At 43.0% G+C, this 27,461-nt stretch overlaps 1 protein-coding gene across 1 annotated transcript in view; it reads left to right on the forward strand.

Annotated features, from left to right (window-relative positions):
- The first annotated feature begins 9,097 nt into the window (after window positions 1–9,097).
- The window catches only part of UBE2E3 (ubiquitin conjugating enzyme E2 E3), a 48,138-nt gene continuing 29,774 nt past the window's right edge, over window positions 9,098–27,461 (forward strand). The window contains exons 1-3 of the mRNA XM_075283829.1: window positions 9,098–9,223; window positions 10,601–10,826; window positions 15,857–15,907. Of these exons, the coding sequence (XP_075139930.1) occupies window positions 10,633–10,826; window positions 15,857–15,907 (245 nt within the window). The 5' untranslated portion in view covers window positions 9,098–9,223; window positions 10,601–10,632. The remainder of the gene's footprint in view (window positions 9,224–10,600; window positions 10,827–15,856; window positions 15,908–27,461) is intronic.

The raw sequence follows: 27,461 nt of genomic DNA on the forward strand, positions 1-27,461 counted from the left end.
TACGCTTCGCTCATTCTGAATGTAAAACTCGTTCAGAATAAGCGCGTAAAAACCAGATCCCATTGATTTCTATGGGTGCCGTATCACATGGAAAGCAATAGGGAAAAAAGCCTCCCATTGATTTCAATGGGTTGCGCACGTATGCCGGCACCCATAGAAATCAATGGGATCTGGTTTTTACACGCTCATTCTGAACGAGTTTTACGTTCAGAATGAGCAGAGCATATACTCCATGTGAAGGCTCCCTTACATTTCCCACTTTGTCTGTAGTTAGGGGCAGTCCTATGATGTGGAGAGCGAATCCCCAGCAGGAGAGGACACGCCCCTAAAGTCCTTTCCAGCTAATTTGCATAACAATTAAACGATGATGTTCATGTAAATGGAGGTGTAATGCCAAATAAGAAAGTAGAGATGAGCGAGTAATATTCAATCAAATACCTCGCTCCCATAGGAATGCAAGTAAGTGGCCGAACACCAAGGGGTTAAGCGCATCAAATATTCACTGCGCTTAACCCCTTGGTGTTCGGCCGCTTACACGCATTCCTATGGGAGCTAAGTATTCGATCGGATACTACTTGCTCATCTCTATAAGAAAGGCATCTCTGGAAAACGTAGAAGCAGCCCTACAAGGTACTGCCATTGGTTTTTTATATCAATTTGCTGCTGACAGACTCCCTTTTTGCATAGCTTTCACATATTAAAAGAATGCCAGTCCAGCAACCCCCTATTCACTGATTTCGAGCAGCTACCATCTGTTTACAGTACAATGTAGAGGTGGGCGTGATGGGTTACTTGGCTCTTTGTGTTGCACCTATAAATTTAAGTGAAGAGCAACATGAGCAAGCATTGACACCAGAAGTGTAACCTGAAGCTCCTGGGCCCCAATGCAAAGTATGTAATGAGGCTCCTACTTACCATGCACTATGTACAGTATAATACTGGAGGGCCCCCTGTGGCTCTACATCTGTCCTTATATTAGTTTCTCATTCTGTTGTTCTGATGACAGACTGACACAGGGTAGGTAGAGGTCTATTTATAGATTTTGTATTGGGGCCCATGAGCTTCAAGTTAGGGCTAGTTCACATCGGAGATTTTTGGCAGAAGATTTTGACGCAGAATCCGCCTGCCAAAATGGCTCCCGTTGACTTCAATGGGAGCCGCTCGCTTCTTTTTTTCGCTAACTAGTAGCGGAAAAAAGAAGCAAGATGACCTATCTTGCCACGACTCGAGACACGCTCCTGTTTAGGCCCATTCATTCAGTGGAATGCAGTGACGGGATGCCAGTGTACCGCATCGGCATGCAGTCGCAGCTAGCCGTGCAGCATGTTCACATATGGAATCCATCACTGACATCACTGTGGGTATTCCTCCAGTACTGTGACATCACTGTGGATATTCCTCCGATACTGTGACATCACTGTATGTATTCCTCTAGTACTGTGACATCACTTTGGGTATTCCTCCAATACTGTGACATCACTGTGTGTATTCCTCCAGTACTGTGACATCACTGTGTATTCCTCCAGTACTGTGACATCACTGTGTATTCCTCCAGTACTGTGACATCACTATATGTATTCCTCCAGTACTGTGACATCACTGTGGATATTCCTCCGGTACTGTGACATCACTGTACATATTCCTCTAGTACTGTGACATCACTGTATGTATTCCTCTAGTACTGTGACATCACTGTGGGTATTCCTCTAGTACTGTGACATCACTGTGGATATTCCTCCGGTACTGTGACATCACTGTACATATTCCTCTAGTACTGTGACATCACTGTATGTATTCCTCTAGTACTGTGACATCACTGTGGGTATTCCTCCGGTACTGTGACATCACTGTACATATTCCTCTAGTACTGTGACATCACTGTATGTATTCCTCTAGTACTGTGACATCACTGTGGATATTCCTCCGGTACTGTGACATCACTTTGCATATTCCTCCAGTACTGTGACATCACTGTGCGTATTCCTCCAGTACTGTGACATCACTGTATGTATTCCTCTAGTACTGTGACATCACTGTATGTATTCCTCTAGTACTGTGACATCACTTTGCATATTCCTCCAGTACTGTGACATCACTGTGCGTATTCCTCCAGTACTGTGACATCACTGTATGTATTCCTCTAGTACTGTGACATCACTGTATGTATTCCTCTAGTACTGTGACATCACTTTGCATATTCCTCCAGTACTGTGACATCACTGTATGTATTCCTCTAGTACTGTGACATCACTTCGCATATTCCTCCAGTACTGTGACATCACTGTGCGTATTCCTCCAGTACTGTGACATCACTGTATGTATTCCTCTAGTACTGTGACATCACTGTATGTATTCCTCTAGTACTGTGACATCACTTTGCATATTCCTCCAGTACTGTGACATCACTGTATGTATTCCTCTAGTACTGTGACATCACTGTATGTATTCCTCTAGTACTGTGACATCACTGTGCGTATTCCTCCAGTGCTGTGACATCACTGTATGTATTCCTCTAGTACTGTGACATCTGTGACATCACTGTATGTATTCCTCTAGCACTGTGACATCACTGTGCGTATTCCTCCAGTACTGTGACATCACTGTATGTATTCTTCTACTACTGTGACATCACTGTATGTATTCCTCCAGTAATGTGACATCAGTGTGCATATTCCTCCAGTACCGTGACATCACTGTATGTATTCCTCTAGTACTGTGACATCACTGTATGTATTCCTCTAGTACTGTGACATCACTGTGGGTATTCCTCTAGTACTGTGACATCACTGTGCGTATTCCTCCAGTACTGTGACATCCACTGTATGTATTCCTCTAGTAATGTGACATCACTGTATGTATTCCTCCAGTACTGTGACATCACTGTGCGTATTCCTCCAGTACTGTGACATCACTGTATGTATTCCTCTAGTACTGTGACATCACTGTATGTATTCCTCTAGTACTGTGACATCACTTTGCATATTCCTCCAGTACTGTGACATCACTGTATGTATTCCTCTAGTACTGTGACATCACTGTGCGTATTCCTCCAGTGCTGTGACATCACTGTATGTATTCCTCTAGTACTGTGACATCTGTGACATCACTGTATGTATTCCTCTAGCACTGTGACATCACTGTGCGTATTCCTCCAGTAATGTGACATCAGTGTGCATATTCCTCCAGTACCGTGACATCACTGTATGTATTCCTCTAGTACTGTGACATCACTGTATGTATTCCTCTAGTACTGTGACATCACTGTGGGTATTTCTCTAGTACTGTGACATCACTGTGGGTATTCCTCTAGTACTGTGACATCACTGCGTATTCCTCCAGTACTGTGACATCACTGTATGTATTCCTCTAGTACTGTGACATCACTGTATGTATTCCTCTAGTACTGTGACATCACTTTGCATATTCCTCCAGTACTGTGACATCACTGTATGTATTCCTCTAGTACTGTGACATCACTGTATGTATTCCTCTAGTACTGTGACATCACTGTGCGTATTCCTCCAGTGCTGTGACATCACTGTATGTATTCCTCTAGTACTGTGACATCTGTGACATCACTGTATGTATTCCTCTAGCACTGTGACATCACTGTGCGTATTCCTCCAGTAATGTGACATCAGTGTGCATATTCCTCCAGTACCGTGACATCACTGTATGTATTCCTCTAGTACTGTGACATCACTGTATGTATTCCTCTAGTACTGTGACATCACTGTGCGTATTCCTCCAGTGCTGTGACATCACTGTATGTATTCCTCTAGTACTGTGACATCACTGTATGTATTCCTCTAGCACTGTGACATCACTGTGCGTATTCCTCCAGTAATGTGACATCAGTGTGCATATTCCTCCAGTACCGTGACATCACTGTATGTATTCCTCTAGTACTGTGACATCACTGTATGTATTCCTCTAGTACTGTGACATCACTGTGGGTATTTCTCTAGTACTGTGACATCACTGTGGGTATTCCTCTAGTACTGTGACATCACTGTGTATTCCTCCAGTACTGTGACATCCACTGTATGTATTCCTCTAGTAATGTGACATCACTGTATGTATTCCTCCAGTAATGTGACATCACTGTGCATATTCCTCCAGTACCGTGACATCACTGTATGTATTCCTCTAGTACTGTGACATCACTGTATGTATTCCTCCAGTACTGTGACATCACTGTGGGTATTCTTCTAGTACTGTGACATCACTGTGGGTATTCCTCCAGTACTGTGACATCACTGTGGGTATTCCTCTAGTACTGTGACATCACTGTGGGTATTCCTCCAGTACTGTGACATCACTGTGGGTATTCCTCTAGTACTGTGACATCACTGTGGGTATTCCTCTAGTACTGTGACATCACTGTGCGTATTCCTCCAGTACTGTGACATTCACTGTATGTATTCCTCTAGTAATGTGACATCACTGTATGTATTCCTCCAGTACTGTGACATCACTGTATGTATTCCTCCAGTACTGTGACATCACTGTGCGTATTCCTCTAGTACTGTGACATCACTGTATGTATTCCTCCAGTACTGTGACATCACTGTATGTATTCCTCCAGTACTGTGACATTCACTGTATGTATTCCTCTAGTAATGTGACATCACTGTATGTATTCCTCCAGTACTGTGACATCACTGTGGGTATTCCTCCAGTACTGTGATATCACTATGTGCATTATCTGTACTGTAACCTCACTATGTCCAGTATCCCTGTGTGTCAAAAAGACCAAAATAAGTGTAAGCTTTTCAATTTCTGAACTCACTGCTTAAGGTCATCATGGTCAAGCGTGGCCACATTACAAGTTTTGCTATGGGGATCCATGGTTACTTGTTAAGCCCCAGGGAGGAGATAGATAACACACACACACAACTAAAGGTAGCATTCAGGCAACGCCACTGAGCGATCTGATATTTATCCAGCACTGATACATTTATATTACAACATTGTACATTTATAATAATGACATTTCGCTACGACTTGGAAGGCTTTCCTGTGGAATTTATGATAAAGTGCAGGATCAATCTCGATGAAATTTAGAGCATCAGTTTCTTCTTAGCAACAGACTACAAAGTATCCCGTTCACTGTTATCTAGAAGTTTGTATTCAGTGCTAAAGGGCAAGTGACTCAACTGAGGAGCAAATAACTGGATTTTCTTGATTTGAGGGAAATCTTAGTGAGAACAAACCTACCATATGGTTAAAGAGATCGGACCATCTCATGCAATGCCCCTGTCTCTATAGTGTAATTCAGGATGGTAATACATTCCTAAACATGACAATCTCTGAAATGTTCCTTGTTACATAAAGTAAGATATAGTTATATTGAATGAAAAACAAAATCCTCCCCACATGCTGCATAAACACTGTCACACTGTGCACTGTAAGACTGCGTCACTTTAATTATTGCTTATTATTATTTACCCACAAATTTCAACCTTTGCAGAATGGGGGTTCAGGTGAATCAGAAGCACAATCCAACCCGTTTCAAGTATTTAGGCTATGGCCCCACCTAGCAGGCCACAGCAAAAAAGCGCTGCAGGAAAAAACATGGCAGCAACGCATTGCAGTTTTTCCCATGGCGACCTTCTGTTTCACTCATACCTATAGGGAAATCGCTGGTGTTTCCATAGGTATATTTGTCATGCCACAGTTTCCTAAACTGGGGGCCACACGGTGGCGCAGTGGTTAGCACTGCAGCCTTACAGCGCTGGGTCCTGGCGTTCAAATCCCACCAAGGACAAAAAACCATCTGCAAGGAGTTTGTATGTTCTCCCCGTGTTTGCATGGATTTCCATCCCATATTCCAAAAAAAAAAGACATACTGATAGGGAAAAATGTACATTGTGAGCTCTATGTGGGGCTCACAATCTACATTTTAAAAAAAAAAAAGAAAAAAAAAACAATTTCCTAAACTGCAAGGCTTCAGAAATCACAGCGTGTATTTTTTCTCAAAGTGTAAATGTGATTTGCTAGAATCTCATCCACATTGCAGTGACTGTATAATGCTGCATTTTTTCTGTCACGGCCAAACCGCGGCATTTACGCTACGTGGTTTTTAAAGCTAGATGCATTTTTGATACGAATGACCCATCCACAGGATAGGTCATCAGTATCTGATCTGTGGGGGGCACCCGGACCTCAAACATGTCCGTTGATCTGACTGCTTCCTGATGTGTACGATTATCCCCTGATTCAGGGGAGAAAGCAGAAGCATTCTGATCCTATTCAAGTTATAGGAACAAAACTGCAATTCCACCGCCCCACTGTGGGGCTGCAGCTCTGCACCTATTACTTGCATGGGAGCCGAAAGATGGAGCTTCCAGGACCGAAGACAGCCCGATCAGTGTATCTTTGGGGGTCCAGGTATTGGACCCCCCCATAGATCAGATACTGAGGATCTATTCTGCATTTGTGGCAGGAAACCCCCTATTAATACTGTAGCGATTTTGCACTGCTGAATGTCCTTGTGGATGTTTATCAGCATTTTCACAATGTGTGACTTTAGTCTAAGGGTACATTCTCTGTTTTTTGAGCAGTTTATTCATTTTACAAGTGAAACAACTTTATTGTGATATCAAAAACTGCATCAAATCTGTACCAACTTCACTGTGTGAATGCATCCCTGGGAGAGAATATATTTAGGTATTTTTCATGCAGTTTATGAAGCCAAAACTAGGTTGATTAAAAAGAGTAAAAACCTATAAAGTAAGGATGAGGGCGGGGTTCACACTGGTGCCCGGTCTCCGCTTTCAGGTTTCCGTCTTCTGCCGAGAGAAACTGAACAGGAGACGGAAATCCGGCGGTCAGTTTTCAGACCCATTCGCTTGAATGAGCTTGCAAAGTTACCATCCATGAACATCTTCTGCATCTCCGCACCGAAACTGTTTTTATTTTTAAGGGGGCGTTCACACTACCGTCGGTGTCTGACATGTAGTGTCTGCTCAAAATCTGTCACGGACACTAGGAGCGGACACTAGATGTGTCCGTGACACCTGTCATCCATCTCAATGGGCATCGGGTGCGTTCTTTTGCACTCCGTGCCCATCCTTCCCTGTCCGCAAGAGAAGATGTCCGACTTCTCAAGCGGACAGAAAAACCCTGCATGCAGGGTTTTTCTGTCCGCTTGAGAAGTCGGACATCTTCCCTTGCGGACAAGGAAGGACGGGCACGGAGTGCAAAAGAACGCACCCGATGCCCATCCAAGTGAATGACAGGTGTCACGGACACATCTAGTGTCTGCTCCTAGTGTCCGTGACAGATTTTGAGCGGACACTAGGAGCGGACACTACATGTCGGACACCAACGGTAGTGTGAACGCTCCCTAACTGGACACAAAGTCGGGCATGCAGGGGCCACACGGTGGTTCAGTGGTTAGCACTGCAGCCTTGCAGCGCTGGAGTCCTGGTGTTCAAATCCCGCCAAGGGCATAAAACCATCTGCAAGGAGTTTGTATGTTCTCCCCGTGTTTGCATGGATTTCCAGCCCATATTCCAAAGACATACTGATAGGGAAAAATGTACATTGTGAGCTCTAAGTAGGGCTCACAATCTACATAAAAAAAAAAAAAAGTCGGGCATGCAGGACTTCGTGTCTGGTTAAAGAAAAACAGTTTCGCCGTGGAGAGGCAGAAGACGCTCACGGGCAGTCACTTTGCAAACCCATTCAAGTGAATGGGTCTGAAAACTGATCGCCGGGTTTACGTCTCCTGTCCAGTTTCTCTCGGCAGAAGACGGAAACGGGGTGCAAGTGTGAACCCACCCTGAGTTTTCTCATTTTTACAATCGTCTCCTTGTTTTGGTTACAAAAATTGCAACAAAACAAAAACTCTGGTCAGTAGAACTCTGGAAGTAGAAACGCTCTAGATAAGACTAGACATTGCGTTCTTCTTGTGTTTGTCTTCTACAGTGGAACAAATTATTTTTCTTGTGTTTTTTAAAAAAAAATGTTTTCTCATCCTGTATATAAGCCTATGGAGGCGATTTAGGGGCTGTATACAGTATATGATGACTGATAAGCAGAAGCCACTCGGGGCATCAAACCTGAGAGATCTTTTTAACAGAACCCCCATGGACGGGATCTAAGAGGGTGAATTGGAGCATCCCTTTAATATGGCAACTACTGAAGCTCAAGCATTGGTTCACACAGGTCTATGGGTAGTTGTGTGCGCGCTCTTGGGGCATACGATGAATGGCGAGGATCTGCTCCAGTCGTATATTAGGCACTCTACCTTTTGGATTTTTTGGCGTTCCTCTTTATTAGAGCTGAATTCACACCTTGCAGACATATTGTGAAATGTAAATCAGTCCCATTCATCTGAAGGAGGTTATTCACGCAGCAAACCCAAGTGCTATTGAAATAAATGGGACGGCCAACAAATCTGCTGTGTGTGAATAAACGCTTACATTTTACAGACGCTCTATATTAAAGGGCATGTTGTAGTGAGAGACATTTTATCCAGGTCCTGTCCATGCTTGGATTTATGCACTAGGTCTATAGTCAATGTCAGTCTCATCTACAGAACGGTCTTTGTGTCTGTGACCACCTTGAGGTACAGATTGTGTGATAACACTGATGGCTGCGGTCCATGAATGATTAGGGGTCCTGCTAATGTAGATGAATGGAGGTCACTGGGAAGCGGGCTAGGAGACTAAGGACCTGCTGCACTATAAATCTGCATAGGACTTGTCTATAGATCACTCTCTGTCCAGGTGCTTGCAAGGGGTTAACAGGCGCGCGCACCATTCACACAGACAGGACAAGCGCCGCGCACGCGCACAGGTGGACGCGCCGGAACTCGCTGACTTCACCGCCTTGCGGCGGGGAAACAAGGGGGCGGGGCTTTAATCACCGGGAGAAAGCAGAAGGGGCGGAGACTGAGGCAAACGAGAGTGGGCGCGGCTTGTGGCCCGCGTTCCCTTCCTAGCAGCCTCAGCCCTGCCTCTCCACACGCCCTTTTCCCCGCCCACTCTTGACTCGCCAGCGCCACCAGCAGACCGTAGAAGCGTACTACAGCCAGCTCCCCATTCCCTCCTCCCCCTCCTCCTCCTCCTTCTTCTTTCTTCCGACTCTCAATGTTCGGCAGCCGGCCGGAGCCTGCTCGTTTTCCCCCCCCGGGCTCGGTGTCTCCAGGATCCCCCCCTCCCCGGCACGGTATCCAGCGGGCGTGAAAGCAGGGAAGGGCAGAGCTGCTGAGGTAAACGAGAAGCGGGGGAGGGATCCGGGGCAGAGACGGAGCTTTGTTCTTGTTTTCAGCCCCGGAGAAAGCGACGAGGAGGGGGGTAGAGGGGGGAGCTGGAACTGACTTCACGCATCACTTGGTACATACACCGTGGAGTGTCTCCTATACCTGCTCCCCCCCCCCCCCCCAGACAGTAATAATGGTTCCCCCCAAGCCTGTCCTCCTAGCGGCCCCCGGGCCCCCCCTCTCTCCAGGACCCCCCCACCCCCGTCCTCCTGCCACTGAGGGGAATTCCTGGTGGTCAAAATGTCGGTGTCTACAGTAGCCTTGTGCCTGCCTGTGTCATACCCGCTCATCCCCTGGCCAGATGCTTCATTTTGGCTTCCAGCAATGTCAATAACCCCCCCCCCATCCCAATTATATCTCTATATACATAACACCATTACCCCCCCCCCCCCACATCTGCCTCGAAGGGTTAAACCGTAATACATTCCAATGAATGCCGCTGCCGAGGAGCGCACACTGGTGTGTAAATATTTACAAAGCGTCAGCGACTTGTCTTATTTATACTACATGTCAAAAGTTATTCATCATGGGCCGGAGTTCCTCCATACGTCTGCCTAGCCATGGCCACAGTCCCTTATTCTCCCCAAGCACATGGGACGATGTTTTGGTAGCTTTTTTTTTTTTTAATTATTATTATTTTTCGGCTGGTGCGGTGAGGAGTTTGCGTCATCGTTGTGGGATTTGGAACCCAAATGGTTAATTTTACAATCGTATTCATCAGGATAGACCCTATGATGTCAAAGGCGCTCGGGTCTGCGACGATCGGCGTCCTAGCTGGTATACAACTACATATCCCAGCATGGCTCGGTGTCGTTGGCCCAATATACGAAACACGCCTGCGGTATTTTGCGTTTTTTCACCACAGAAAAAGTGAAAATCTATAAAAATACGCCATGTACATTTACAGTAGAAATCCGAGGCTGAGCTAGTTAGAAACTATGGGGCTGATCTGCGTTTGGCGTCTCGCCGTGGTTTCATCCCCGTTCTTGATTCTAAAACCATTTTTTCCCCACTTGTGGGAAAAGTTTCCCTCTATGAACTATGGTGTGGTTTCCCATTTGGAACAATGGGGACAGCGGCAGAAGTGTTTTCAAGCCGATCCGGACAAGGAAACAGTGACACAATCCATGGCGGGGGGAAAAATATGGTGTGAACATTCCCTTAATAGACTGGCAGGGCTTTGACATCGCAGTTTTGGAAAGTTATAAAAGAAACTTCTCCAAATAGTTACATGTGGGATTTCCAAGTGACTTCCTATTAACTATTACATGTTCTGTTTGGCAAATATCCTTTTATTCTCTACAATAATCCCATTTTTGTCTTTAGGTTATCAATAAGGAATAAGTAAATCTACCAAGATGTCCAGTGATCGGCAGAGGTCAGATGATGAAAGTCCTAGTACCAGCAGTGGGAGTTCAGATGCTGATCAAAGGGACCCACCGGCCCCTGAACCCGAGGAACAAGAGGAAAGGAAACCTTCAGCTGTGCAACAGAAGAAAAATACCAAATTATCCAGTAAAACCACTGCAAAGCTATCTACTAGCGCTAAAAGGTAATCCTAAAAAACCACATGGCCACATCAAAGAGTCATCAAGTCCCACAGGGAAATTGGGAGGGGTGGATAAGCCGTCCTCAATGACAGATGTGACACCTTTCCATCTGGGACTGTGCTAATGGAATTTTATGGAATTACTTGTCCTGGCCAGTTGATAAAGGGGTTCTCCCACAAGCAGCACTCACTTATGAACATTAGGACCCCTGACTTTCACAAGAACGGGGTCTTGTGTCCTGGGTTTGAATAGGGCTGCAGTTGTGTATATTTTCTGCCACCCCATTTAACTCTTTAGTACAGTGTTCTGCTATCTTCAGCAATGCCATAGAGTTGTACAACCGCTGTCCAAATGGGGTACACAGGACCTTGGTTCTTATCTGTGGGGGTCTCACTGATAATTTTGGCCATATTGGTCATCGCTCAGTTTTTCCAGACACGTAGAATATTGTTGGTGTCTTAAGAACATATTAGAATGAGTAATGTATATTAATCTTTATTTCTCTAAATATATAGTTGTGTGTGACAAGGTTCAGGATAATATGTGTTTCATCCACTTACACAGTCTGATCTTAGGAGTCCAGTGGGCGGTCCTACTTAGTGATTGATCGCTATCTCTATGTGTAGAATAGAGGTCCTGCTGGGCTTCAAAGATCAGAATGATCACAGACGTGTGTATATATAGATACATATATATCTATATATACGATAATAATAAGGTCTTCCTCCAAAAATGTTGCCTTTCTGGTCCATGGGAATCCAATTTGCACTAGAAATAACCTGTGTACAAGTGTGACATGAAAGCACATCCTTTTTTCCTAATCCTAGACAACCCCTTTAACTTTCCTCCCCCACAATAATTGCACGTGGATCATACATACAGATGAGTAGCTTCATATATGATTCAGTAACTATTCCTCAAAGTCAATTTATTACTGACAAAACAGGTTTTCCCTTCTAATGCGCTGCAGAGCTGGTGAAGCTTTAACACTTCTGCTGACTTTGGTGTCCCCCACACGTCTGTTCCTGAGCTCATCCATGTAGGATTTCGCCACTAGAAAGCCTTCCTTCCCCTATTGATCAGTCTCAGGTTATTGATTGGGATAAGTAAGCAATGCTTCACTATGGGCTCTTGTTTGCACACTGTCAGTTCCTTATTGACAGGCAATGAGGTAGATGGCTCCTGGGAAAGTTAGGGGCTTTTTCCATCATTTGTTGTGCTGTGCTGGAATCATCCATCAGGTCATGTATGTCCTAGTCTTCTTCAGGTTATTTTGAGTCCTAAAAGTGATGTCAGCCGGTTAGAATGCCTTTTGTGACTCTGTGGGAGAGTCATCAGATTGACCCTGATAATAAATCAACTATTATGGTCATGGTTTTCTTTTTTTTTTCCTTTTGGGACACTTGATTGTAGTTGAACCATTGAAATTCCAGCTTCAAACGGAGAAAAAATGCAGCAGTATGGTAATGCAACCCACACGATTCACATGTTTTGTTGTATTCTAGATAGATATCAAACATGTGGGGCTAGGTCTTGAAGTGATTGTCCAGTGAAGGTAATCGTACTTCCTATGGGGAAGTTGGATCTGTGGGTTCTGGGCTGGGATCAGAACAAGCACCTATATCCGTGGGTCGCTCCTCTTTTCACACTCGGCTTTACCATAGTATTGTCAGTCCCCACTGCACTACTTGTGAAAATGGGATTGGAGGAATGATTCGTATCAAGGGTCAGAACCAGCCCCAAACCCCTAGCTTGGAAAAAAAAAAAAGTTTAATGAAACTTCTTGGACAACCCCTTTAAGAGGCTACTCTAGAACTATTGAAATGACTTGAATGCAGTAGTAATGGCTATGAAAACTGCCATGTGGATTTTTCTGGATGAATTTAAATTTTTTTGCAGAAATTTCTGCATATGTGTCATTCATGTAAACCAAATTTGCCCACCAAAACAACCCCATTTAGATGAATGGATATTGATTTTCATTCGTTCAGAGTTCTGCAATAAATGTGTCCTGTGCGACTTCGTCCTTATACTACGGAAAACATCAGAACTGATTAAAATAATAATTGTCTGTGTGAAGGTGAAATTCTTAAATTATTATTCATTACCATTTCTTGCTGCTGGGTAAAGCACAGCAGGGATATAAAGTGCAGGGACATCTCTATATGTTGCACTCTGACAAGGTCAGTCTTTCCAGTAGTCGTCCAGCTCCGGGAAATATCTGCAGAAAAGCTCAGAATCGCAATAAATAACCACAGGACTGCAGAGCAGAAAATTTGCAGCATTTCTGCAGGAAATCCGCAGCAGAAGAAAAAATGCATCAAATGGTGCAATTTTTGTTGCAGGTTTTTATCAGGAAATTCTCTCTTTTCATTGCAAGTGGAGAAATCCTCAGTGAAAAACATTAACTTGCTGCAGTTTTTTTTCTCTTGCGGCTTACGGATAAGATTTGGACTGTAAAATGCCGCATTTTTGGCAGATCCGTTTAAGCATCAAAAGTGCAATCGTTCTGCTAGTGGCGTCCCCAGCCTATTAGTCATCTCCCAAATTTCCAGCAATGACGTTTCAATGTGACCAGACTAGTGGCCACTGTGGGCCAGGTCGAAGTGTCATTGCTGGAGGCCAAGGTATAAAGCTGTGGTGAAGCTACAACTCCCAACGTGCATACTTGGAACTTCCATAGAAGTGAATAGAGTATTTTGGGGGTTGCAGTTTTACGGTAACACGCCTGTAGAACAATGGCAAGAATCCTGAGAAGGAGTGGCACATGAGTATGGGGTTGGTAAGAGAGCATGACCCCATTTTATTTTGGCACCATTCTAACCTTGTGCGCAAGAACTTCCAGTGTCTGAAAACCCCTTTTTGATATTTGAGGAGGGGCACGTCCATATCTGTCTCTAATATTCCATGGTACCCCTGGTTCACATTAGCGTATGTATTCCGTCTGGCTAGAGTCCACATGGAGACCTTCAACAAACGCAATTGCAAGCGCTGTGCTGTAAAAGCACATGGACCCCATAGACTATAATGGACTAACGGACTCTATCTGGACTGAACTGCCCCTTACCCAGCACTGTGGGTAATATTCTTAGTGGCCTCTCTGTACTGTCATAGATTCCTCCCCACAATTTGCCCCTGAATTCTTGCAGATCCCAGGTTCATCCATAACCCCTACAAATATTTCTTCATAGTATTCCTTTTCATTGAGAATCTACATGGCATGGTCTGCTCCAGTTTCCCTCATATCTGAGATGTATAAATGACTTAAGATGCATTTTCCAGGAGCTTGGTCTGGAAGATGTCATTTGAGGTTAGGAGGCCTGGCTCCATGATGTGTTGTGTGACTTTCATGCTATGAGTAAGATTCATTAGGGTCCGCACATCGCTCTGAATGCAGTAATGAGTTTTCAAGGTTGTAAGTGTGAACTAGGGACATGTTATGAGCTGTGATCATGAATGATCTGGTGTTTCAGCTATCACACTTGCATTTTAAGGCTTTTACTGGAGTTTAATGTTCTATTCGCAGAGGTCTATGAAGCTGAAATATGGAGGCATGTTGGTTAGGTCAGCAAAAGGTGCAGTTCTATAGGCTCATGTCTAATCCAGTTTGTTTTTAGCCTGCAAAATAAAATGGCTAGTAAAAATGTGTCCAGTGTGTGAACCCTACCAAACAATTCCTCATGTCGGCTTCCATAACCTCTTGGTGAATTGTATGCTGGGAAGTTTTGTTTTTTTCTCTTTCGGCTCGAGTTATAATGGGGTTTTCAACTTCTACACAAACATTATGTGGCATCTTACGTGCTGCTTTTTGTTGAATATTGGCTGCATTAAAGGGAATTAAAATTGTGGTTCCATTCTTCCAAAAAAACAGTGTCACACCTGTCTTCAGGATTCTAGTTGTATTGTAGCTCGGCCCTTTTCATTTCTTTGGGGCTAAGTTGCAATTCCAAGAAGCCACCAAGCAAGTTAAGAAAGCAAATTGGTCTCATTTTCTGGTCTGAATCTAGATTGTATAAGCCTGTGTGCAGGAGACTTTAAGGTATATTCACTCAGGATGGATTTGCTGCAGTTTTTTGTTTTGTTTTGTGACCAGAAAATCTGTTTTTATTGTAGTGGAGATCCATAGGAAATCCGCAACAAAATCTGTAGCAAATCCGAACACAACTTTTATAGGTTTTGCTGTGGATTTGTTGCAGTAAAACACATGGATTTTTGTTTGTTTGACTTAAAATTCAGTTCCAAAGTACAGAGAATACAGAGACGGGGTTGCTGTATTTATGTAACTCTCATATGCTTGTAGTAAACCGTACAGTATATAAACAGATCTCTATGTACAGATAGGTCAGCCCTCGGAGACCAGATTGTTTATAGAAAGTTCTAGTTGGTTATCCATTAGTTAGCCAATGTACAGAGATCTCTTGTATTATTTTAGCAGTTTTGACTCCTCTGAGATCGATTCGTCCTGTTTTTAGCAGGTTTATCTGAATCCCTTTAAGTAGTTGTGTAAGTTTTCAGCAGGTACTAGCCGGGTGCTGCAGAGCCGTCAGAGCTGGAAGTTTTGCTTGTCCTTGGTGTTTATGGCTGAACGCTGTGTACAATGGTTAGTCGCTGCAGCCTGCGTCCCAGTGTCAGTCGTAGCTCGGTCAGAGCACCGGTTTAAAGTCATTGTCACAACGCTGGAGTTCACCCCTCCCCTCTCTGCCTCATTTGCATATTAGCTAGAAAAGGAATTCTCCCTAGCAAAAAGTGTCTGGCACAAAAACCTTTCCACTTTTCTGAGTGCGGGGTGAAGTCTTCTTGCCTCCTCCGGGGTCTCCATCCTGCATTTGCGCTTGGATGGCCCTGGAATGGAGCTTCTAAGTTCCTGTGTTCTAGGATTTGGGTTATGCCTCTGAGAACAAAGAGGAAGCAGCCATGTTAGCATTACTGAAGGCAAAGCCAATGTTGCATTTAACAACATGATGGTAGAGGGCAGTGTAATTCCCGGATTCATTCTGCACAGTGTCTGAAACGCTTCTCATTTCACTTACAGAATTCAGAAGGAGTTAGCCGAAATAACCCTCGATCCTCCTCCAAACTGCAGGTATGTAACCATTCGTGTTCTGTAATGGCTTTGTTTCTACGAGAAATTAGCAAACTAATGGGCTCTTAGCTGAGCAGTAAAGAAGATGTTTGGGCTTTAAAACCGCTTTGATGTGCAGGGGAATCATTTAAGAAGAAAAAGGTACAGCAATGAATCACACGGTGCGGGCTTTATCTCCTGACACACTTAAGTTGGCTTTTATTTTGGGGATTTGGAGGGGTTGAGATCATTTCTTATGCGGGTATTTTTGTGCACAAGGCTTGCCCCCCTATAATAGTTGTTTATGTGTTTAGTAGTCAGTTTGGAAGGTCGAGCTCAGCCCCCTGCCGAAAGAATTTCCATTGCTAAAAAGTTGTTACAACACTTCTTTAATGTTGTCTAGCCTACACAACTAGACTATGAGTATACGGCTGTATAGTTTAGTAGTAGTAGTCGTGTTTCCTGCTGTTTATCATGTTTACTGAACGTATATATTGCTTTATTATATGTAATGTTTAACTGTTGCCATTACAATGTGATACTTTGTTTGTTGTGTCTGTAACATATATATATATATATATATATATATATATATATATATATATATATATATATATATATGCTTATACGTGACTATAGGAGCCAGGGAGACCACTTTTACAATACAATGTCAAAACAGACCAGCCAAATTAAAATTTGGGAAAAAGTGTTGTCAATTTTTAACACGAGCTGAGTAAATTAAAGGGTTAACTTTTGCTCAGAATGGGTTAAATAATAACAGAAGCCATATTCATGTCGCTGATGCCCCTGCGCTTGCATTTTGCCACTTTCCAGGGTCACTGCTGGTCACTAGTCCCTGAGGGAGACGCTTCAGTTCCTGGCTGTGTTGGGACATGGGCACCCTGGGAATGGTGGTGGCTGGGATTTTTTTTATTTTTTTTAATATTTAAATTTTCTTTTTTATAATTGTCCATTTTGATCCATGTTGTCAAAAGTTCAGCTCCCTTTTATGTTAGTCATACGGCTACGTTGGTCACCCGGCGAAAAGATCGCCATGTCACTCTGCGACTCCTTCACCTATGTTAGTGAATGGTGATGAATCACGACCACAACGGTCACAAAAAAGTCAAACAATGCTTGACTTTTTTTTGCAACTACAAGTCGTGGCACCCTCTAGGTTTTAATGTGACTTCATTCACGAATATAAGTGAAGAAGTTCAGAGCGACACAGCAATCTTTGATCACCCTGGCTACTTGGTTCCTTGGATTATCCTGTCTTTTATGGTGTTGGGTTGCATTGCAAAAAATCAATCAATTGCTTTTAAATGGTTAATCTCTAACATCTATAATAAAAAAGAAGGAATTCCAGAGCGGCGCCAGGGTAATGGTGGGTGTTCAGCCCAGAGCCTCTGGTAACAGCTCCATGTAAGTATATACGTGGATATTAACACACACATATATATATATTCTAATTAACTATAAAGAGAAAAATGCATTCTATTGAGTTGTAAACCTAAAAAGTGAGTGTAAATGTTCAGAATCCTGTATGTATTAATGTATTGAACAGATTTAGTGGTCTCCAAGCTGTTTGTTCTGTAGCTGGTGGTACTACAACTCCCAGCATGCTTAGACCACCACTAGATGTTGAGGCATGATAAGAGCGTTGGTGGTTCTATAAGCTTGTAGGAAGTTTCCTTCAACTTTTCTCGCAATGAATGTGAATTTTTACTTGTAGGTCTTTATAGTGAATTGCGTTCTCCCCAGCGGTTGTTCATCTTTAGTAGGACATTATTGGGGTGTATTATCTATGTTGTGTTGAGGCAGTGCTCGGCGTATATTGTGCCGCTATAACGTTTGATTTATTGCACAGTAGTATAATGCCCACGCAAATGACTGACTGATTTACAATGGGTAAAGTTGTGATGTATTAAAGATTACTATAACCTTCCATTTTCACATGATCTGTATTATGTGCTTTGTCTTTTATTTCGCTTATTGAAATTTTATTTTTTATTCCACTCCATGAAATTCCACCCTCCAGCCGGCATATTGGATTATAACATAGCATGAATTTATACTGTTCTCTGCTGAACCCCATGCTCTATATTAATGTGTGGTCGTATGTTTTACCATAGCGGCTGGACGGCGTATTAAAGGCATTGCCTCGAATGAATCACGAGCTTGACTGGACGTAATATTTTGTGAATTGATTTTGTCAGCAGCATCGCAGGCACTTTTTGGAAGCTCGTGCTGTAGTCTGCCGCCGCTCGCACGGTTTCATAATGTATTTGCGCTGCCTAGGTTTATGTTGGATGTCTGTGGATATAATATTTTAGCCTTTGAAAGGGTATAAATGCATCTGAGGACAGCAAAATGTGTCATGTGCAAAATACTTCCTTTAGATGTTACAGACGGTTAAGGTTATGTTCACGTGCAACATTTCTTAGTTGTTTCCATTCCTGCCATAACGGATTGTATTTTCTGCTTCTTTGGGCTCGTTCACACTGGGCAAGAGGGAGCAGATTTTGACGCCAAATCCACCTTAAAATCCGTCGCCTCACAATAGAGGTCTATGTAGACTGCTAGTTTTTTTTCCATGAGCGGTATGTTCCAGCTCACAGAAAAAAGAAGCGAGCTGCCCTTTCTTCAGGCGGATTCCGTGGCTGATTCATCCCCGGCGTCCACCTCGCGAAAGCACCCTCCGGACTAGGCTCATTCATTTGAGCCTACTCCGGAGGGGGGAAGCCGCGACTGTCGGAAGCCGTAACAGTCCTGGCAGGCGCATTTTGGTCCAATTCTGATGCGGCTTCCCGCATCGGAATCAGGACCAAAATACGCGGACCCGTACCCCGTGTGAATGAGGCCTTACAGCAATAAAACATAACTGGGTCTTGTGTGAAGCCGCCATAGTGGTTTTGCTAATTTTCAGCTCTAACGTTTTGTTTGTGTGAACTAAAAATGAATAATTTCAGACCTACAGGGATATTTCGTACGTATCTTTTATAGGGCATTTGGACAATATAGAGAAAAGTGCCCTGTTCAAGACCCACCACCCCGGCCATAAATGAGGCCTATTACCCCCACTCTCCATTAAATCCTACAGCTTCCACTTCCAGAACAATCCTCTAGTGGTTGTCTCTGACGTAGCAAACCCCCTAAGGCTGAGGCCACATGTTGTGTAGTCTCCAGAAGGGAGAAGTAGAAGTTGTATAAAAGCTTCCTTTATATTTCCTGTTCTTTTTTTAAACCACTCTTGGCATTGGTTTAAAGAAAAAAAATGGAGATTGGCCCCTTGTACAACCACAGATTTCCCCACTAAAAACTTCTAACCACCCCCATAGATTTTAGGTCTAATTCAGCATAGAGGATCACCAAATATTTACCAGGAGTATTGCTGGGGGTCAACACCTGGAACCCCCACCGATCAGCCGTTTGTAGACACAGCGCCACAGCCTCCTCCTTGTGCCGATGATGTCCTATGGTACAGCAGCAACTCAGTCCCATTCCACTGAATGTAGCCGTAGCAAATTTTTTGGGACATATTAAGGAATAGTAAAATAAAAAAATAGGTGCACTTTAATTCTACTAGAATAGCTTTTATGGCTTCCCATACGTTTATTTCAGCAGTTTCTTGTCAGTTGAATGTTTCTGATAAGATGATTTTTCTTCTTCCCTCCTCCGGGCGCCAGTTATTGTTGTAGTGAGCACACACTTAGTCTGTTTACACGGGGACAGTAATAATAATAGATGTGGGACATAGTGCAAATACTTGTACAGTGTGGTTGGTGTTGTATCACCTGACTATACCTGGAGGACTGATACAAGATTCTATTAACTCCCCAGTTATGGGGCTTCAGTTTTACATGCCTGCACAGTAAATTAGACGTCGTCGTTCTCCTGGAAGCATTGGTCTAATGGAGAAATCCTAAATCCGTGAATCTAAAAGTAAAATCTTGCTGGAGCAATGGAAGGTAGATAGAGGATCAGAATGGACAGGGCTCATGAACGTCTGTACCTAAGCCATTATTCACATGCACGTTAAGCTCTGCAAAAGTTAAAGGTGTTGTCTCTCCAAACAGAAATTAGACAATGTTGGGGCAACATGATGGCTCAGTGGTTAGCACTGCAGCCTTGCAGCGCTGGAGTCAGGGATCGAATCCCGCCAGGAACAACATCTGCAAGGAGTTTGTATGTTCTCCCCGTGTTTGCGTGGATTTCCTCCCATTCTACAAAAGACATACTGATAGCAAAAAAAAAAGTACATTGTGATCCCTATATGGGGCTCACAATTTACACACACAAAAAAAAAATTAAAAATCGGACAATGTTGTTCTGATACAGGAAGTATTGCATTGTTGTTGTCGTGTGACCCGGTATTGGTTCATATATCGTAACCAAATTTTTAAACCAACTCCTGTGGTTCAGTAAACTCCATCATGTTCATTCATCATTTACTCTCACTGACTGTGTGAGAAGTCTGATCTATGTGGAGCTCCTCGTCCAATCACTAACTATAGACTGCAGTGTAGAAAGTCTTGATTGTATCTTGCGTAGACAGTAGAAAACTTAGATGGACTCTGAAGTGCAATGAAATTTCAATTTCACAATTGTTAAGAAAATCAGATTTGTGCTTTTTTTTTTTTTCTTTTTTTTTTTTAAATGGTGAATTATTCGAAATAATTTGATTCGTTGCCCATCCTTATCTTTAAAGGATTTATATGGGAGATATTTTTAGGATTTTACAGTACATTCCCTTCACTGGATATTGAATATAGATGAGGGTTCCCCACCTCCTAGTTATTTAGGTTTTCAGAGTGCAGGGATTCTTAACCATGTGACCGACTCGGCTCTACTCCAGTTGCTTTTACATAGAGTAGAGCAAAATCTGTTCATCACAGAAAGCCTCGGCAGAGGTGGCACAGTGGCTCAGTGGTTAGTATTGCAGCCTTGCAGCGCTGGAGTCCTGGGTTCGAACCCAACCAAGAACAACATCTGCAAGGAGTTTGTATGTTCTCCCTGTGTTTTGTGTGGGTTTGCTCCCTCATTCCAAAGACATACTGATTAAAAAAAAAAAAAGCCTCAGCATGGGAATGTGAGCACAGAGACTAATGATCGGGGCACCAGGGGACACACATCTACATGAATAAGGATATTTATATGGTGCAGTGAATGCCCTGTAAAAATTTGCCCTCCCCATATAACCCCTTTTAACAACCATACGATTAATATATTTTTGATGGACTAGGATTGACATCGCCTCTGTAGTAACTTGATGCAACGTTTACACAGCCTGACCCCATAGCATTTATGTAGTACTGTACATGGTGTACTTTGGTAATAACCTCTTTTCTGATGTCCTGTGTGTTATGGTATAGCTAATACGAGTTTGTCCTGAGCCATCACTCACTTTAGCATCTTATTGATTTCTTTAGCCTGAGTAGGAAACATGGGAACAAATTCCCATAAGGATAGGAATTCATACAAAGAGACTGAATGAATCATGAATGTATAAAAGTTGCGTTGCGTTCCCCCCCTTATTCCTAAAACAGCTTCTCCGTGATCTCCATCTGCTACTACTGCCCATTGCCATGCTGGTGACTAGGGCTGAGCTGTAGTACCAGACACAACCTGTTGACAAGAGTGGGGCTGTAGCTTGGAAAACAAAGCAGACCCCCCCCCCCCTCCCTTTTTTTTCCAAAAAATAAAATAAAATCCTTGCTAAGCTTTCCAGCCTTGTTCCTTATAGAGATTGCTTTGCTTCTGCTTACATGTACATTATCTGCTCTTTTTAGTCGTCTTATTGCTTTCCAGTGATTCTGCCCTTCTTATAAATGTGGCCATATGCATCACATAAATGTCAGTGGGATCCCTCGCCCATCTAATGTTCATCGGGGCCTCTCGACTCTCCTCTGATGTGTACGAGTCGGAAGGAATAGTTGTTGGCTGAAGAAACGCTTGGCCAGCAGCCATCTGAAGTATTTGCCCGGCTTAAGAGATTCTCTCCACATGCTGTGTCTTCCGGGTGAACTTGTTCTGTAATTGTCCTTTCTTTAGAGCTTAGACCACTATGTAGTATAAGGTCATAGGTGTTAGTCTGAGATTGATCTAAACAGACTATTTCAACCAAAAGGATTGTTCATCGGGTGAAACTTCTAACTACAAGCGATAGCTACTGCTGAGACTCTTACTGTCTGGAAAGAAGGCAGCCGGCTTTACGACTTCCATCTGATAGTCCGAACAAGCAAAAGACCTTTCACAGAAAGATCATTCAACCTTGGCCTAGTATTATTGGACTAGTATTGTGCTTGGAACCACTTGTGGGCAATATGGATACTATGTATCCATGTGGTAGGGTATAACCATACATACTGGCTTCAGGCCACACACTCGTGCCGGGTACACCTCTTCGCCTGGGTTTCCGTTCGGGGAGTCCACTTGGGACCCCTGGTTTTGGTATTCCCTGCACAGCAACATTACAAGCTACCTGGCTCTGGTACTCCGCTGTGCAAGGGGCTAATGGTGGAGAAAATGCAGCAGTAATCCTAGTGATATGCCGGCCTTTATAAATCCCTTTAATCCTGTACGTGCAGCAATAACTATTACAAACAGTATAGATGGATGGCAGGAGCCCTGAATACAGGCCACGTGACGACTACTTCTCAGATTTCTTCTTATGTCATTTCCAAAAGCTCAACCATTGGATTTAAATGTGTTTGCTCATTACGCCGAACCACCAACTCCTGATTCTCTTCCATTGTAGAAAAAATCCTGCAATTCATGAGATTGCAAGTGATCGAATTCCTATGAAAGTAAATATACAAAAACCTATGCATCTAATTATACAATATCAATAAATTGTATAATATAATTTTATTCAGAAGCTGGAGTCAGTGGGTTACTTTATTCCGAATCCACCCAAAACTTGTCCTCACTCCGACTCTACAGCCCTGGTTTACCGGATTGGATGGACGAGTCGTTATACCGCTGGTCGGGTTTTGCTGATGCCATTTTCAAGCTAAAATCCAGGTATGGATCATGAGGAGTGAGAACCTATGAAGGACAGATGGGGCGTTTCCTATTTAATCTACTCCAGGTTTCGCCTTCAATACTATGTTACTAAAACCTGACCGTGTGTCCTTGTCCTCAGTTGTTTCAGAAATCCTGTTCAGACGAAGCCGTATAAACAGTTAATGACTCTTATTCCTCATTGTTTATCGACCATCAATGCCGGTGCTGTTAAGACCGCACTTTATATTCAATGGAGAGGAAACCCCCGATTCCCGTCTTTCCATCATTATTGTCATTTGGCAGGTGCAGATTTAGATGACATTGTTCATGAGCTGCAGATTCTTTGGTGTCGTATTTGAGTTTTCATAAAACAAGTCATTAAGTGTCAGACACCGTTTAATGGGATCGAGGTTAATATCATAAAGCCGTCACTTCTCATTCTCTGCAGAGTTAATGTCACTTCCCAGCTTTTACATGAAATGTGAGATATTGTGTGAAGCTACTACCATAGTGGGGTGGTTCCTAAAAACTCAATTATACATTAATTAAAACAATATTGCAATAATATTTACACCCTTTTATTTCCATTTAAGAGGTCTGGCAAGTCTAAGGTGTTTTCCATACGACTGGAACCCTCACCGATTAAAAGAATGGGGCCCAACCCGCTGCTCCATTATTATGCTTACTTGTATAGCGCCATCATATTCCGCAGCGCTTTACAGACATTAATAGTCACTGTCCCATATCTACATTCCCTATCAGTATGTCTCTGGAGTGTGGTAGGAAATCGGAGTACCCGGAGAAATCCCACGTAAACACAGGGAGGACATACAAACTCCTTGTAGATGTTATCCTTGGCAGGATTTGAACCCAGGACTACAGTGCTGTAAGGCTGACCACTAACCACTGAGCCACCGTGCTCTATTCATTTCAATGATACGGCTGGCCATAGCGGAGTGCTGTCCTTCCTCTCGATACAACATAAATTGATGACATGGGAAAGTCCTTTTAAGTCTGTTTTTTACCAGTATGTTGTCACAATATGGCACAATATGCAGTTTCGGTTGTAGCTTTTAAGTGCAGCCCCCTTTATCAACAACTCCTGTCCTCAAAGTGAGCGTGATTGGATTACAGCCATTCATTAGCTTCCTCATACTTCGTATGCACTAGTTTAACATATATCATGTTTTTCAATGGAGGTTTGGCAATGCTGCGTCTCATCATGGCTGCTGCTAATGGGGTCAGGTCACATGCCCTTCCAGTAAGTAACCAGTATCCGTACCAGTTTTCCTCGGGGCCATGACCGGATGCAGCACTACACTGCCAGCTAGCTATTTCTATACAAACAAGTGGGCAGAGCATGGGAACTGATATTTTCATTACATTGTACAGTTAAAATTGGATTTTAAATTGGCATTCCTGATCCGGTGGATGATGCTGGACTTGGGGGCTCTGGCTTCATCCCGTCCCCATGTCATGTGATCAGAAGCAGCGCTGTGCCCCCCCTTTTTCCAATTGTACAGGTAATTAATTACCTATGTTATGGGGCTGGCTTTGACAACCCTTTCCTTCAGCCGACCACCAGTCAAAGGGGTGGAGTTTAGCAATTTTTATATCCTACTTGAACAGCCAGTTATCTTATAGCCAGATACAGGACTGTGAGGAAGAAGGGGACGTGGCGGGGCTCCTGGGACACCGAGATTACTCTTTTTTTAAAAGGAGGCAAAATGGGGTCGTTCTTTGCATGTTCTGATTTATGTCGTCCTTTAACCCTAAGTACTGTCATGGTGTCTATCATAATGATATGTGTAAGAAAAAATATATATCCTTGTACCGTGTTAGCCAGTGGATATGAAATGAAAGAAATTTTTTGAGAGAAGTCCTCAGTAGTTGATACCTTTTTTAATGGCTAACTCAAAAAGTTTTTTGATGACATATCGAGCTTTTGGGACTACTATAAAGGTGCCTTCATCAGGATGGTATAACACAATGTCTGAAGGTAGGCATATATATACAGAGAAATGGAGTGTTAGATGGAAAACAGAACATAAACAGTTTAAAAAAAAAAACAACACATATATATCAGTTCGCAGGAAAGTTCTCAGAGAACTTTCCTGCGAACTGATATATATGTGTTTTTTTTTTTTTTAAACTATGTTCTGTTTTCCATCTATTTTGCATCTAACACTCCATTTCTCTGTATATATATATGCCTACCTTCAGACATTGTGTTATACCATCCTGATGAAGGCACCTTTATAGTAGTCCCAAAAGCTCGATATGCCATCAAAAAACTTTTTGAGTTAGCCATTAAAAAAGGTATCAACTACTGAGGACTTCTCTCAAAAAATTTCTTTCAATGATATGTGTATGATAGACACAATGATAGTATTTAAGGATTAATATGTTGTCTGTAAAAAGACGGCTGCTTTTCACTGAAGTATTTCTTGACAAGTATCTGGCAGACAACTACAAGGGTAAACTTTTCACGAATCCATGCATCATAACTAGGGGAAAGGGTTGGACAATTACCAATATTTCCACCATTTTCTCCTTTGCCTGGCTTTATTTTACTTTGTTCTCCTTGTATCACTGACTCTAGGTTCACACCAGCGTCCGGTGTCTGTTCTAAGGTTTTCATCTTCTGCAGGCAAAAAATGAAACCTGTCAAACCATGTCTGGCCGTGAGCGCTCCGCAGCGAAACCGTTTTTGTTTTTTTTTTTTTGTTTTTTTTTTTGTTTTGTCCTGCATGTCCAACTTTGTCTCTGGTTAAAAAAAAATGGTTTCGCTGTGGAGAGCATAAAAACGCTCACTGGCACTCACAGCCCGACACTTTTCAAACCCATTCAAATGAATGGGTTTGAAAAATGCCTGCAGGCTTCCGTCTCCTGTCCAATTTTGGGCAGGAAACGGAAACCTGAAAGTGGAGACCCCGGAAGCAGATGTGAACAAGCCCTGACTTTCATGCAGTGAATGTGTGGACATACTACAGTTCCCATGATTTATCTGCCTGCTATCACTCTCTGTATATCTCTCCCTTCTTCATTCTCCCTTGTCTGCTACAGGGTCTGTTTTGCGTCACTGTTTCTGGCGTCTCATTCGTTCAGTCTGTTTCTCATCGCTCTCCTCCATGCAATAAATCACCCCATGAGTGACTTAAAAGGGTAAGGAGGTCACATGCTGCTGTGATGTTTCGATTGCTGGCTGAACTTCTCACAGGGAGGGGTAGTGAGCTTGCGAATGGAATGTGTCAGCTGTGGTTAATGACCTGAAAATAAACAAGATATGTATTAAATGTGGCACTTGTTTATGTGCCGAATTTAAACAAGATCTGTATTAGGAAGTGTTTTATATTGATGCATCTTGATATTTGGCACCTATGTTTAAAAACAAAAGACAAAAACTGGATAACCCTTTTAATCTAAGGATATATTGCTTGTAGACCAGCTGTATCTATGCAGTAGGCATACCCAGCATTACCCAGGCACGCAGCTCACATACACCATGTACATCATTTCACAATACTCTAGTTGGCTCGTACACCTTGGCCCCGACTCGTAACTTTTGGAGACATTTGTCTGGGACTCATTATTAGGTAAAATTAAATCTCTCCCTCTAATAGCTGGAGCAGACAATAGGCTTTCTGCTTGGCTAGAAGTTAAGGAACTAATGACAGGCCAGAGATAGCGGAGCACATTGAATGTTAACCTCGGTGAACGCTCTCACCTAGTCCTTTCATCCTTTTGTCATTGTCACTGATAATGGATATTACTGAGCCGTCTACTCTTCCTAACAATGACTGACTGTGGGTTAACTTGAAATAAATGGCTCAATTGACATAAAATGTCCATTAATCTCCATTGTAAGTCCAGTCAGGATAGATTTAGCTTCTTCTATTGTATTTGATCATTCAGAACACCAGCAGGTACTACATATTTGCGTATCTTCTTATATACTGTGTGTTCAGCCATCTCTAGCTTACTGATGGCAATATAATACCTACTATCTGTTATGGCTATGATTGATGCAGCAATGGCAGCTAGCTGATTTAAAGATCTGAGGTTTTGGGGGGAGGTAGATGAGAGGGTCAGAAGGAAGCCATCTTTATAATTGTATTATCATATACGTGATCAGGTGCATGAAAATCTTTTTTGTCCCTGTAGGATGAGGCAATTGAAATACAATTTCTCTCCCCCAACACGTGCCATCAAGGCATAGTTAGGACGCCCCTATACACATTAGATTGATAGCCAAAATTGCTGGGTTTGGTCCATGCACATCTTTGTTATAGCCAGCTTTAGTAAATGCCTTTTAGGGCTCGTTCACATAGGGCAAGAAGGAGCGCATTTTGACCTCAAAATCCGCCCCCTTACAATAGAGGTCTATGTAGACCGCTAGCATTCTTTTTTGCGCTAGCAGTAAGTTCCCACTCGCGCAAAAAAGAAGCGAGCTACGCTTTCTTCAGGCGGATTCCGCGGCTGATCAAGCTGCGGCGCCTCCTCGCGACAGCACCCTCCGGACTAGGCCCATTCATTTGGGCCTACTCTGGAGTGAGAAGCCGTGACC

Source organism: Leptodactylus fuscus, chromosome 8, assembly GCF_031893055.1.
Source record: "Leptodactylus fuscus isolate aLepFus1 chromosome 8, aLepFus1.hap2, whole genome shotgun sequence".
Classification (NCBI taxonomy): domain Eukaryota; kingdom Metazoa; phylum Chordata; class Amphibia; order Anura; family Leptodactylidae; genus Leptodactylus; species Leptodactylus fuscus.